Source organism: Pteronotus mesoamericanus, unplaced genomic scaffold, assembly GCF_021234165.1.
Source record: "Pteronotus mesoamericanus isolate MK-2021 breed Mesoamerican mustached bat unplaced genomic scaffold, CSHL_Meso_final scaffold_45, whole genome shotgun sequence".
Lineage (NCBI taxonomy): Eukaryota > Metazoa > Chordata > Mammalia > Chiroptera > Mormoopidae > Pteronotus > Pteronotus mesoamericanus.
In genome coordinates, this window is record NW_026555317.1 from 4,980,335 (window position 1) to 4,992,287 (window position 11,953).

Here is an 11,953-nt window from a genome sequence, read left to right on the forward strand (position 1 = left end):
GACAGAAAAAAAAATGGGAGAAGAAGAACAAAACAGATTTCATCTCAAGAAAAAACAAGTTTCAAATAATTATCAAAATAATTTTTCCATTTTATTTAACAAGATAACTCTGAATGTACACATTTAATTTATGAACATGGTTACAATATTTCTTTCCATCTTCCTTTTAGTCTCGTAATTTCTACAAACATTTGGACATAGATAACAAATAGGATTTGAACAAAAGAAGATGAACGTGCCTCAGCTGATTCAGGGTGACTGTGGTATCAGCTGATTTCCCATATGTGTGGAAGTTGGTTAGCTGGGCACGAGCCTGTCCGCGTCCTCGCTATGATCAGGCCAGGCACTCACAAAACAAGTGCTCATGTGCAACACACGCATGCTGATCACAACAGCCATTCCCTGATGAGGTTATTACTTTATGGATACGTTTCCACACCCAGAAACACCCTTTTATGTGGTTATTGCACAGCATTAGGTACTTTCCTTCCATCTAATGTGTGAATTAAATGTGCTTGTTGGGGGACAAGAAAATGCAGTTACAGTAGTGTTCCTTTTTCACCAGATGGCCAAGGGCCAAGTGTAACCCATTGCGACTCTTTGAAAAGATCAACAATTCTTAAATAGGGCAATGTCCCTTCTGGGCTACAGACATATTATACATTGTTTTGCCACAACACTGCTGGGCTTCATGGGGTGTTAATGAGTTCAGTAAGAAGTAATATGTAAAATTTCTTTCTATGAAAATATCTTTTACTTAAAGAATATAGATTCTAACTAATACCAAAACAATTGCTAATAGTGCTGGGAAAAGTATTTACTGTTAAATTTCCAGGTCAAAAATTATACACAGGCAAAGAATTAGACACTTTGAGGCTGACTTTTTTGAGAATCACTAAATGAACATTTTTTACATTTATAGAGTAGTTGGTCCAATTACAAAGGGATTTATCCAACCAAGTCCTTGAATTGGTGGGCCAAGGAAAGCAACGGATACAGCTGAGGTCGGGGGATGGAGAAGGAAGCACTTAGTTTGGAAATGAAAAAAGCCAGTTAAATACTGAGCAGCAGTCATAGTCCCTCACAGCCTGACAACATTTGTCTCTGATGGAAAAATGACAATGTCAACTCATGGAAGGACATGACAATTTATTGGGTAAATATTTTCTGGAATGCCTACGCTTCAATTAAAGCCAGCATTCAGTTAAAACTGTACTATTTACACATCAGTAAATATGCCAAGGGGCTCACAGCATGCCGGCAAGACACAAATATACAAGATGATGGCAAGCTTATTGCAAGACTCCCTAAAATAATAGGAAATTATGATGCAAAAAGAGAGAATAAAAATACAGGCCAGATATTGTAAAAGAGCTGTAATCTGGGAAAGGCACTACTTGAAAAGCACAGAAGGCTATTTTATCCAAGAGGAAATTACAAACATAAAAATAAAATATTTGGTATTCTACACTATAGTACAAAAATAAATATATCCATCAATAAATAGGAGGACACCTAGAAACTTTTACATGACTATTGTGGTTGTTGGCTGCCCAAGTCTCCCTGTTACAATTCTCCTAGAGAGTTGTTTGGGTTTACCAACTTAAGTGATGATAATTTGGCTATTAACCTGTAAGGAAAAAATACTAGCATGGGATGTAGACAAGGTCTACGATCAGAGAAAACATTAGTGAGCTCTACTTTCCTACAGTTCTGACAACTTTATGGCTTCATATTAACACAGCAACAAACGAGACACGCAGGCATGCTTCAAGAGGCCTGATGAGAGCTGGGAGGGCTCCTCTATTTATGGTTTATGTCCTTTCATTCTCTGATGAGAAGAAAGCAAAAAATAAAAAAGCCACTCGCACATTTGAATAACCAATATGTGGCTTTCTGCACCCACTTTCTATAGGGAAGAAGGAAAAAAGGAAAATGCATGTTTGCACCTGGACTGTAGGAAAAGAAGGAGCATCTGGGATGTGCAGCCTAATTGCAGACAGCCTGGACTTTCCCATGTCTGTCATAGCAGAGTGATTAAAACTGCTTGCAACAAGATTGCTCCAGGAAACTAGTGAACTGGCAGAGGGCACAAGCAGAGTGCTAATAGCAGTGGTGCGCCAGAGCCAGCAAGCGTGGCTCTTGAGAACGACTGTGAAGTTCAGGAATTTTTGCAAGCCGGTTGACATCACTTTGGTACCTTGAAATAGGCCATGGTGGGAGATTTACAAATCAGGGCATATTCACCCTATGACTGCTGGCTGTGAAGCATTTACCAGCTGTCTTATATATTTTAGACAAAATTTTGTTTGATTTTTATCAAACTAGAACTATCTTGTTCAACTGAGGTTTTCCTGTATGTCTATTACAGTGTCCTTTAGGATAAAGACTAGAAGTACCGTAGAGTATATAAGTATACAGTGTGTACCGTGGATGTAAAAGATGCACCACATCCCACTGAGGGCTCTAAGTGTGGCTATCCAAAGCCAGTTACACACACACACACACACACACATGCACACACACGCACGCACGTGCGCGCACACACACGTATACACACCATTGTATATGGAGACTATTCCATAAATGAATGATTCTGAATTGCATGATTGTCTCAAATGTCACTCACTATATGTCCCTGGTGGTCAGAATATCACTTTCTCAGGACAATGAATTCTCCAGGATCTTCCCTCTGTTTGCTCTCAGAATCTGTATACATCTAGATATGCACAGCCGAGGTCCAAATTGGGTAAAATGTCTTTCAAAATGACTTCCCTTGACTCTGCTTTCAGTGTAATATGAGTTTATAATGCCAGGAGTTATGTGAAAGGGAGGCTGATGGTTTCTCAGGGTAAAAATCCTGCCAGACTTCTCCAGGAAGCATTCAATAGGGTGAGTGGGGACAATGTACTAGAAATCACATTCCTGATTCTAACGTGAACCATCTGTGTCTTCTGTCTGGAGGTGTCATAAGTTTGAGAACTGCACTGCTCTGGTTCTTCCTGCACAAAACCCATGATCCCTCACAGCGGGTAGGAAGGGGCTAAGACCACAGCCAGAGTCTCATTGTCCTTCCCACTGGCCAACTGCTGGCTGACCCAGTGAATCATTCCTGTCAATACTTCCCAGTCCCTTAGTCCTGGCCAGTTCCAAAGTGGGAAGACTGCAGAATGGAGAGGCTATAGGGTTTCTACCATGGAGCAAGCCTGATTTCAAAATTCAGGCTTAGCTTAAGTCATTTGCTCGTGTGTCTATTTATTCATTAGTTAAGTGGATCCATTTGGACTTTCATTTTCTTTTCCTTATACTTAAGAATACTTCACGAACAAACCATTTCATAAAGGATATTGTTAAAAGCCAATCAAATTAAATGTCAGGAGGAAACTAGATATTAGAGTGCTAACTTCATTCATCTTAAAAGAAATGCTTTTAGGTGTCCCTCCAGGTCACAGCAGAAACAATGAAGTCAAGGGACATAGGAATGGGAAAAGGACATGAGGTTCTGAGGCAAAGAAGGAAAAGGGAAGGAAAAAGGTGGGCAGAACAAATGTAGAGTTCAGAGGCAAGAGAGAAATGTTAAGAATAGAAGAAAAATATTAAGTGAAGAGTCCAACAGACAGATCCCTTCTGATTTTTCTCCTCTTGTTCTTTGAAAATTTTATTTCATCCAAAAGATTTAATTCTCCAATTAGAACTGCTTATAATGTCACAGGCACATCCTAGGGTAACATCTAGATTTTCTTCCCCTCCTCCCCTAGGTGCCCCCACCCACCATCTCTACCCTCTGCAGCAGTGAAGTCCAACATTGGCCTTGCTTTCCTCTTATCTCAGAAACAGATGTCACCCTGATGCCACACTGTTTTCCTTCATTGACCAGGCACTGTCCTCTAGAGCATGTTGATACCCCCATGAGTTTACTCCTTGCTATTGTGCTTTAAGGCCATCACCTCTTGAACCCATTTGGTTTCTGCATCAAATAACCCTCTCCTCTAACATACAACATCCTTTACCAGACCCTGCTGCTCTGAGCAATGGCAGAAATTCAACTGATGAAAGCTTCATCTACATTCTCAATGGCATTTAGGAAATGTAGTACTTCCTAGGATGGTTAAATTCCTGGTGCAAATTATCTTGACATAAATCCTACTCAGAGAAGAGGTGACCGAGGACGTACCATTGGCTTTTGATATATACACATTTGATTGAGTTGTGCACATGTGTGAGTCTAATCTACCTCTATAGAACCAAAAGAATTTTATGTTTATCTATGTACACATATACATACACAAATATCTATCTTCTGATACTATATTTCTGTTTAGGGGTTCCTGTTTTCAAATTGACATAGAAGACAAGTAGTAGGGGCTTGCCACTTGCCGTTAAAGGTGGCTTTGCCAGGAAATGGCAAGTCCAGAGAAAACCAGACTGGAAGAAACAAGACTGTATAACATAATAAGCATTTCCTACAACAAATTCACCTGTTCATTTCCCTAGGGCAGTAAGCCTCTATGATCTGTACACCCTTATTAAATAATCTTATTAAATAGGGACACAAAATATACACATATACGGTTATTAAATAAGCAACAAACTCCTTTTCTATCTGCAGCCACACTCAGCGACAGCCATGCCTTCATATTTAAACTTGTAGGTGACAACACCTTTGTCTAAATAGAGGATGGAGATGGGCTCTAGCTTGGTGGGCACACAGCAGGCTTTGGAAGCCTTTTGGGAATTCTTGAGGTGGACCAAGGCCTGGATAATTGCATGTTTTGTAGGTGTGAGATGCTCTGCCAGGGGATAGTTGCAAACACCACGGCATTCATAGGCTTCATATCCAGGCGGGGCGATGATCCAAGAGTCCCAACCAATCTCCTTGAAGTCGATGTAGAGCGGGGTCCTCTTGCAGTAGTTTCCTTTGGCATTCCTTCTGATGCGGGCAGTGGAGTCATAGATGATGTTTGATCTCATCTGCAGCAAAGCCTCCTCGCCCGGTCCACTGGAATAACCATCAAGGCCCAGATTGTCCAGCTCCAGAAGTTGCTCATGGGTGATCATTTCACTCAGTTCCTCTTTCCGTTCCTTCTCACTGCTTTGGTCGTCAGAAAACACGACAAGCAAAGGGACATGCTTATTCCGGGCACTGGTGTCTATTTCCAGTTGCCCCCTGCCAGTGCCCTCAGTTTCGTCATGTCTGCTCTCGATGTGGACTTCCAGCTGGTGGGTGGATGAGCCTGACTGTTGCCAACGTCTGATGGCACTGGTGACATCAAAAGTCTCCCATTCACTGTTGGTTCCATAGATCTTCTCTGACACCAAGATCATCATGTTTCTTTCACCCTCATTGTCCTCTTTGCCTTCAAGTATTTCAAAAATGGTAATTTTCCGGTCCACTCCATCATATATCATGCGATCTCTTTGCACCAGTGTGTACAACCGGAGTTCCGCCATGATGACCTCTTCATGGTGAGGGATGGACACATTGAAGAGAAGAGGGTATTTTCTGAGCCCATTAAAATTGGCTGGTTGGGAAAACACATCTAAAAAAAAAAATGAAATTTGCAGTATGTTACAGAGAAAAACAGACACTTATTTATGTCATTAAAGGGCCTGTCCATGAAGGAAGTTTGATACAGAGAAAATGAGGGGTTGTAAAAGAAAATAAACACAATATTAGCATTCTTTGACACAGAGAATACTGAGTCAATGGTAGAATGTTAAACTGAGTTCGGCTGCCAAGACTAACAAGGAAAATGGCAACTTAATGAATGGTGGAAACCTCACCCAGCCTTGCTCGTGTAGTTTGTCAGCCACAGAATTAAAGAACTGGGAGGACCTTGGAGATTGTGTGGGCAAGCCCCCAATTTTTCTAACCAGTAAAGAGCTAGCAAATGAAACATGTGGTGGTGGTTCCCTTGAAGCTTTTTGGGGATAAGGGTCTCATCATTGGTTATATATACATTTGTAATGGATGGATATCTCCACATAGTTAGTGGGGCACTGGTCTTCCTGAAGACCCCCATCTAGACCAGGGGTTGATAAATGATAGCCCATGGGCCACCAGTTTTTGGAAGCAAAGTTTTTGGAACACAGCTTCACCCATCTGTTTCTGTATTATCTGTGATGACTTGTACTACAATGGCATAAGTACTCATAAGACAGAAATGGGGTTCATAAAACCTAGAATATGTACTATATGTCTGGCCCTTTACCAAAAAGTTTGCTAACCCCTGCCTGAAAAGGTCAAGAAGATAGCCAGAAACCGGTGGGAGTGGGGGTGGGGGTCACAGCAGTTGATTTTGGATATGTTGTCTTTGACAAGGAGAAATGAGGGAAATGAACGCTGGGGATAGATTGGTTGCCTTAGTCTTATAACCCTAGGACCTGGCATGGGGTTTAGCACACACAAATCACTCAAGAATACTTACTGAAATAAATTTTTAAAGGTCCTTTAGTCTTAGAAGCACATCTCCAAATATTGTCAGGTTGACTCTCTAAGAATTTTATAGGAATCCAAAACTCCTGTATTCTTGCCCCAGGTAATACACTTCTAAAAGGAATCCCTGAGGGCCTTTGTCATCAAAGGGTTCCATGACACCAAAGAGGTTAAGGACCACCCATTGAGGGGTTCTCTACCGTCTTTAGCAACATTTTCCCAACTGTATACCCAATTCATGAATTTAATATTTTTATTTAACTTGGTCTGTTTATTTTATACTTCCTACCTCTTTTAGACTTGTCCTAAGCAATGGCATTTATATAATGACAGGTTTGAGGTGATACGGGGATTTTTTTTCTAATTCACAATAATAAAAATGTGTAATGATTTCACATGATTTATAGCTTCCTCTAGATATGGCCTAAGGTCATTGTATTCTCTGCCAGTGGGAAATGTTGGTTGATGGCAAGAATTTAAACTCTCCAGTATGGCTCTCAAAACCAGCTATAACCAGGTCTAAACCTCTTAATCCAGTCATTACTTTTATTTATCCTCTCCAGTGATGAAACATTGTAACTGTTCCACTGATCTTTGTTGAAAGATGAAATAAAGTATAAGCCCTCCTATTTAAAGTAGACCGATATCTTCATCATTTGCCAAAACAACCCTTTACTGTACACTGCACCTTTGGAGAGGCTCTTCTGACCCTGGGGAAGCCCCACCCCCTCATCTGCACCCATGCAGTCTGTGACTCCCCCTGGTGGGACCTTCCCTTCCTCACCTCCTATCTGGACATTCACGCCCCTCGGAATCACTTGAGCGCTCACTCTCTATGTCTCCTTTGACTTTTGCCATTTACATCCTTGTATTTTTTTTTTTTTTATGAAAAGATCTTTTATGAAAGGATCTTCCCAACTAGGCTGTCACCATGCTGGCAGGTACCACATGTTAAACCCTACTTTATACCTACAATCGGCTATGACGCCTTAGAGGCTACTCTTTAAACACATTGAGTAATTGGTGATTCTGGGCATCAGATCAAGCTGTTTTATAACATATGCCCTTATTTCATCAAGTAGATTGGGAGTTCTCCCCCATTTATAAGAATGGAGGAGATGATTCCCCTTGGACAGGGAACATGTGAAGACCAAAAATAGGGGAGTAGACTGGTTGTTTGACCCACGAGGAAAGTGCAGAATGAAGGCTTGTATAGTGAGAGGGAAGCGCTAGAAAGGAGCACTGGAAAACTTTTGGTGGTGATGAATATGTTCACTGTCTTGATTGTAATGACGGTTTCAATGGCTGTTTACACATGTCAAAACCTATCAAATTGCCCTGACCGGTGTGGCTTAGTTGGTTGGAGCATCATCCCACAACCTAAAAGTTTCAGGTTTGACTCCTAGTCAGGGTACATACATAGGTTGCAGGTTCAGTCCGCAGTCTGGGCGCATCCGATCCCTGCTCGGGTTACCTATGGGAGGCAACTAATCAATGCTTCTCTCTCGCATGGATGTTTCTCTCTCTCCCTTCCTCTCTCTCTTCCTCTCTAAAAAAGCAACCAAAACATGTCCTCGAGTGCGGATAAAAAAAAATCTATCAAATTATATATACTGTAAATATGTGCAGTTTATTGTATATCAATTATATTTCAATAAAGCTGTTTAAAAATAAGTTCACTGTGCATTTGCAAACATAGTAATAGGGGGAGTAGTTACGTTTCTGAGCAAATTTCTTATTCCAGGTGCTCTGCAAGCATGGTTTTATTTAGCAGTGCAGGCATTGCTACTCTGTTCATTTTACACCAGAAGAAATGGAATCTCAAGGCAGAGAAGTGACTTCCCCCAGATGACAAGGTTAGGTCACAGCAGTGGCAGGAATACACGTAGTGCTTTTTCCACCTTGGAGGTGGCAATTGTTTCCCTCTGATTAGTTAGTTAGGGAGGGACTGGGGGATTTGTTTTGTTTTGTGTTGTTTTGTTTTGTTGGACTTTGTCTCCTCCTAGGAAGCTGCACTGAGCAGACCCAAAGGGTCACCAGAGAGACAACAGCAGCTGACAGGACAAACCCAGTGCAAAATTCGTGTCCTGGGGGCTGCACATTTCCTCCTGCAGACTGGCAGAGGTACCTGAGTTGTCCAAGGAGAGATGCTCCTGCCCTCAATGACCTCCAGTAATGAGAAAGAAGCTCTGCAAACTCCACTTCTGGACCTGGGTTATCCAAATCCACTACGGGAGAAGCGAGAACTGGAAAACTCCAGTTTCCTCGGAGGATGCGAGCATTTTTCCACTCATACCCCGAGCCGGGCACCTAGGGCTCAGGGCTCAGAAACATTAGGAAGGAAAGTCTCCCACGGGGGGAGACTGTTCATTTTCAATTCAGACTCCCCTTCAAAGAAATCTTCACTTTCATCTTGCCTTTTCCATAATGTTATTAAATGTTGCTAAATAATATATCTGTTACTAAATATTAGAATTTTTGGTCTGTCAACTAAATTTTTAAGGCAAATGGTATCTTCAGGACTGAGTAACACCTATTCAACATTTTCTGTAATGCCTAGAATCTAAGGAACTAGTCAGAAATAACTCATATTTGTTCAGCACTTCATAGCAAACCAAACATTTCTTTCTTAGAACCTCTTTTGAATTACTCGATTGTATTATATAGCTATATTATCCCCAATTTACAGATGAGGAAATTGAGGTTCAGAGAAACTAAACTCATTATTCACAATTACGAAGTCAACCTGCTCTCAGAATTCCAAATTCTGAGCTATTTCTTTGACACCACCTTTCTTCTTTTAAGAATGTCTGGCCAACATTGATCTAAAACCCTTTTGTGTACCTGATTAATGACTATAAAAGTATAATTAATGAATTAGTTTCTTTGGACTTACAGTTTTTAACCATAGATACTGGTTTTTTCTTTTCCTTTTTTTTTTTTTTTTTTTTTTGCCTACTAACACCATAATAAACAAAGGATTAACTTTCTAGTTCATTAGATTTAGTTACTGAATAATGATCTGGGAAGAAAAAACACTTTCTCATTGATATTTAAAGATTGTGCATTACTCTCCATAAAGACATAGCTATAAGCTGCATCATTACCTGGGCCATGCTTACTTCCTGAACTATAAACAGTGCTTCAAGGATATACATGTCACATCAAATGCAACAAAATTTTAGGAAGACCCTCTAATATAAGTTTCCATCTTGTTTGAATAAGGTCACAAAAGGGAAACTCATCCAAAGTTTTAGCAAAACACAAATCACAACTTTCTGGTTTGTGTCTATTTTCGTAATTTTCATTCTAAGCAGAAGTTGAAAAGTTTTGCAATCAATCAAAAACCAACTAAGGCCTCTCTGGAAAACCAACAATAAAGGTGTAATACTAAGCCAACATTAATTTTTTTGTATTACTTGCTGTCAAAATTTAAAAAATTTTAAAGACCCAATTATAATGTCGAAATGGTAGACAGTTTATGACTTCAAATTAAAAGATATTCTTTAGTACCTTATAAAACCCTTTGGAAAATAAGCATTAAAATGGTATAGGCCATAACGTGTGTTGCTTTGTGTATCTGTGTACACACCCCTTTTACCTATATTATTCCCATGTCTTATAAATTTACTTGTCACTTCTTGAGAAAACACCCAAGCCAAATTTCATCAATAAAATGTAAACTTACCTTCATTTTTGAAACTCCTAATGATATTGGCAGATGGCATGGAGGTGCGGTCCGTTGCAAATTTGTTGTAGAGTTCCAACATGTACTCTGGAGGGTCAACCTTGGCTGAATCCTGCATAGGGATGTCAGACAGGTTCAACGTCTTGAGAAACTCATTCTTCATGCTCTGCAGCAGTGTGTCGAAGTCAACACCATCTTGCTCTGAGAAGACATCATCGAAGAGGGGCATATCTTCTTCCAGAGGCGACTGCTCCAGGCTCATGATGGGGCTGCCAGAAACAGAGTGAGCCACCAGGCAGAGGAGAGCGCACAGCTGCAGGGCCAGAGGACCCATGACTCTGCTCGAGCCCCCAGACCAACCCAGGAAGGTTTAGCTCTCCTGGGCTCTAAGTGGCAGTTTTATCTTGCGGAGCTGAGAGTAAATGTCTCCTGTCACTGGAGACAAGTTTGGAAACTCTTCCTCTCTCTCCCTCCCCCTACCATTCTTCCTCTTCCCCCAAAAGTCAGGTTGCAGTAATTGGATAACAAAATCCCCTATAGGGGCCTAGCCTTTCTTATCTCTCTAGTGTAAACTTGCGCACCAGATTTTGTTGCTATCTCGCAATCCTTTTTTCTTTTAATGAGCATTTTGTAAACATTTTCACATTCTAACACTGGCTGAGAGGACACTTTTCTCCTTGCAAAAGCTCTGCTTCTCTTCCTTTCAATTCACTTCCTTTTGGCAAGAATGCCTAAAGTTTGCTTTCACGCAGTTCAGTTTCACACATGAATGTAATAAATACTAAGAATCAACACAGTGCACATCAATGGCAATATGTATTAATTTGAGTAATGGGGCTTTCATCCTCACATAAACATTTTTAAGAAAGACTAAATATCCAAAATCTCCAAGTTAAGGTAATAGATATAAATGAATTTATATAAATTTTTAGAATCTTATGCATTAGCAATAGGAAAATATAAGCTTCACAATCAATAGCCATTTTTTTTCTTTTGGTACAGATTTGACCTGACTAAAATGGCTTTTGAGAAACAGAAACAGTGCTATATTATAAAAGTAACCAAAATTTATTAGATGCTTTTCTACAGGCGTTGTGCTAAGTGTATCACCTAATGTGTTCCTGTAATAACCTTATTATCCACATTGTATATATGGGTCACTACGGTTCAATAGCTTTCCAGAGGTCACAAAGCTGCAAAGTGACATAGACAGGAATTGAACCCAGGGAGTCTGACTCTTATTTAAAAAATGAAACAGTCGGACTTTTGAACCAGCGTTCCCTCTGACTGGGGCATGAGCAGCGATACAGAAAGACTAACTAAGCCCTGGCCCAGCTCTTCCCAGAAAGTCCACAGTCAGCAGGCAGGCAACAATTTGTAAGTCCTTCACCCATGCAGTGACTTATTAACGTGACCCAATCCCTGCCAAATCTATCTTTATGGCTCAATCAAATTGATTATTAAGTGGCTCCAGTAAAAGCTTGGCACATAACATTATTAGGCAAATGAAAAATGACAAATGCCATGGTCTGAAACACTTTGTTTATCCGGTTTAGAAAAGACAAATCAAGTTCTTCTCACTTTCCAGCCCCAAACAGTGGTGGCAGCAGCATAGCCTGGTCAGGATGGTCCTGTGGACGACTTTGGCAGTGAGGGGGGTCTTGCCACTGAGCAGGTGGGGCTGATGGTGTCTCCCTGACTTGCCAAGTGCACCCTCTGTGTGCTTACTCAGGTGCCCTGGCACTATGTCCAGAGGGCTGTGTCTAGATAGTGGATACACTGGCATAGCCTAAATTTCTGAGTTAAATTTTCCTGTATTTACCCCAATA

The 11,953-nt window shown here is 40.7% G+C and overlaps 1 protein-coding gene across 1 annotated transcript; it reads right to left on the reverse strand.

The window, feature by feature from the left end:
• Positions 1 to 4,599: 4,599 nt before the first annotated feature.
• On the reverse strand, positions 4,600 to 10,458 carry BMP10 (bone morphogenetic protein 10). The gene is made up of 2 exons (XM_054593514.1): positions 10,125 to 10,458; positions 4,600 to 5,540 (listed from the first exon to the last, which is right to left on the reverse strand). Exons 1-2 carry the CDS (start codon positions 10,456 to 10,458, stop codon positions 4,600 to 4,602), a joined length of 1,275 nt encoding a protein of 424 aa, XP_054449489.1.
• Between the last annotated feature and the right edge of the window lie 1,495 nt (positions 10,459 to 11,953).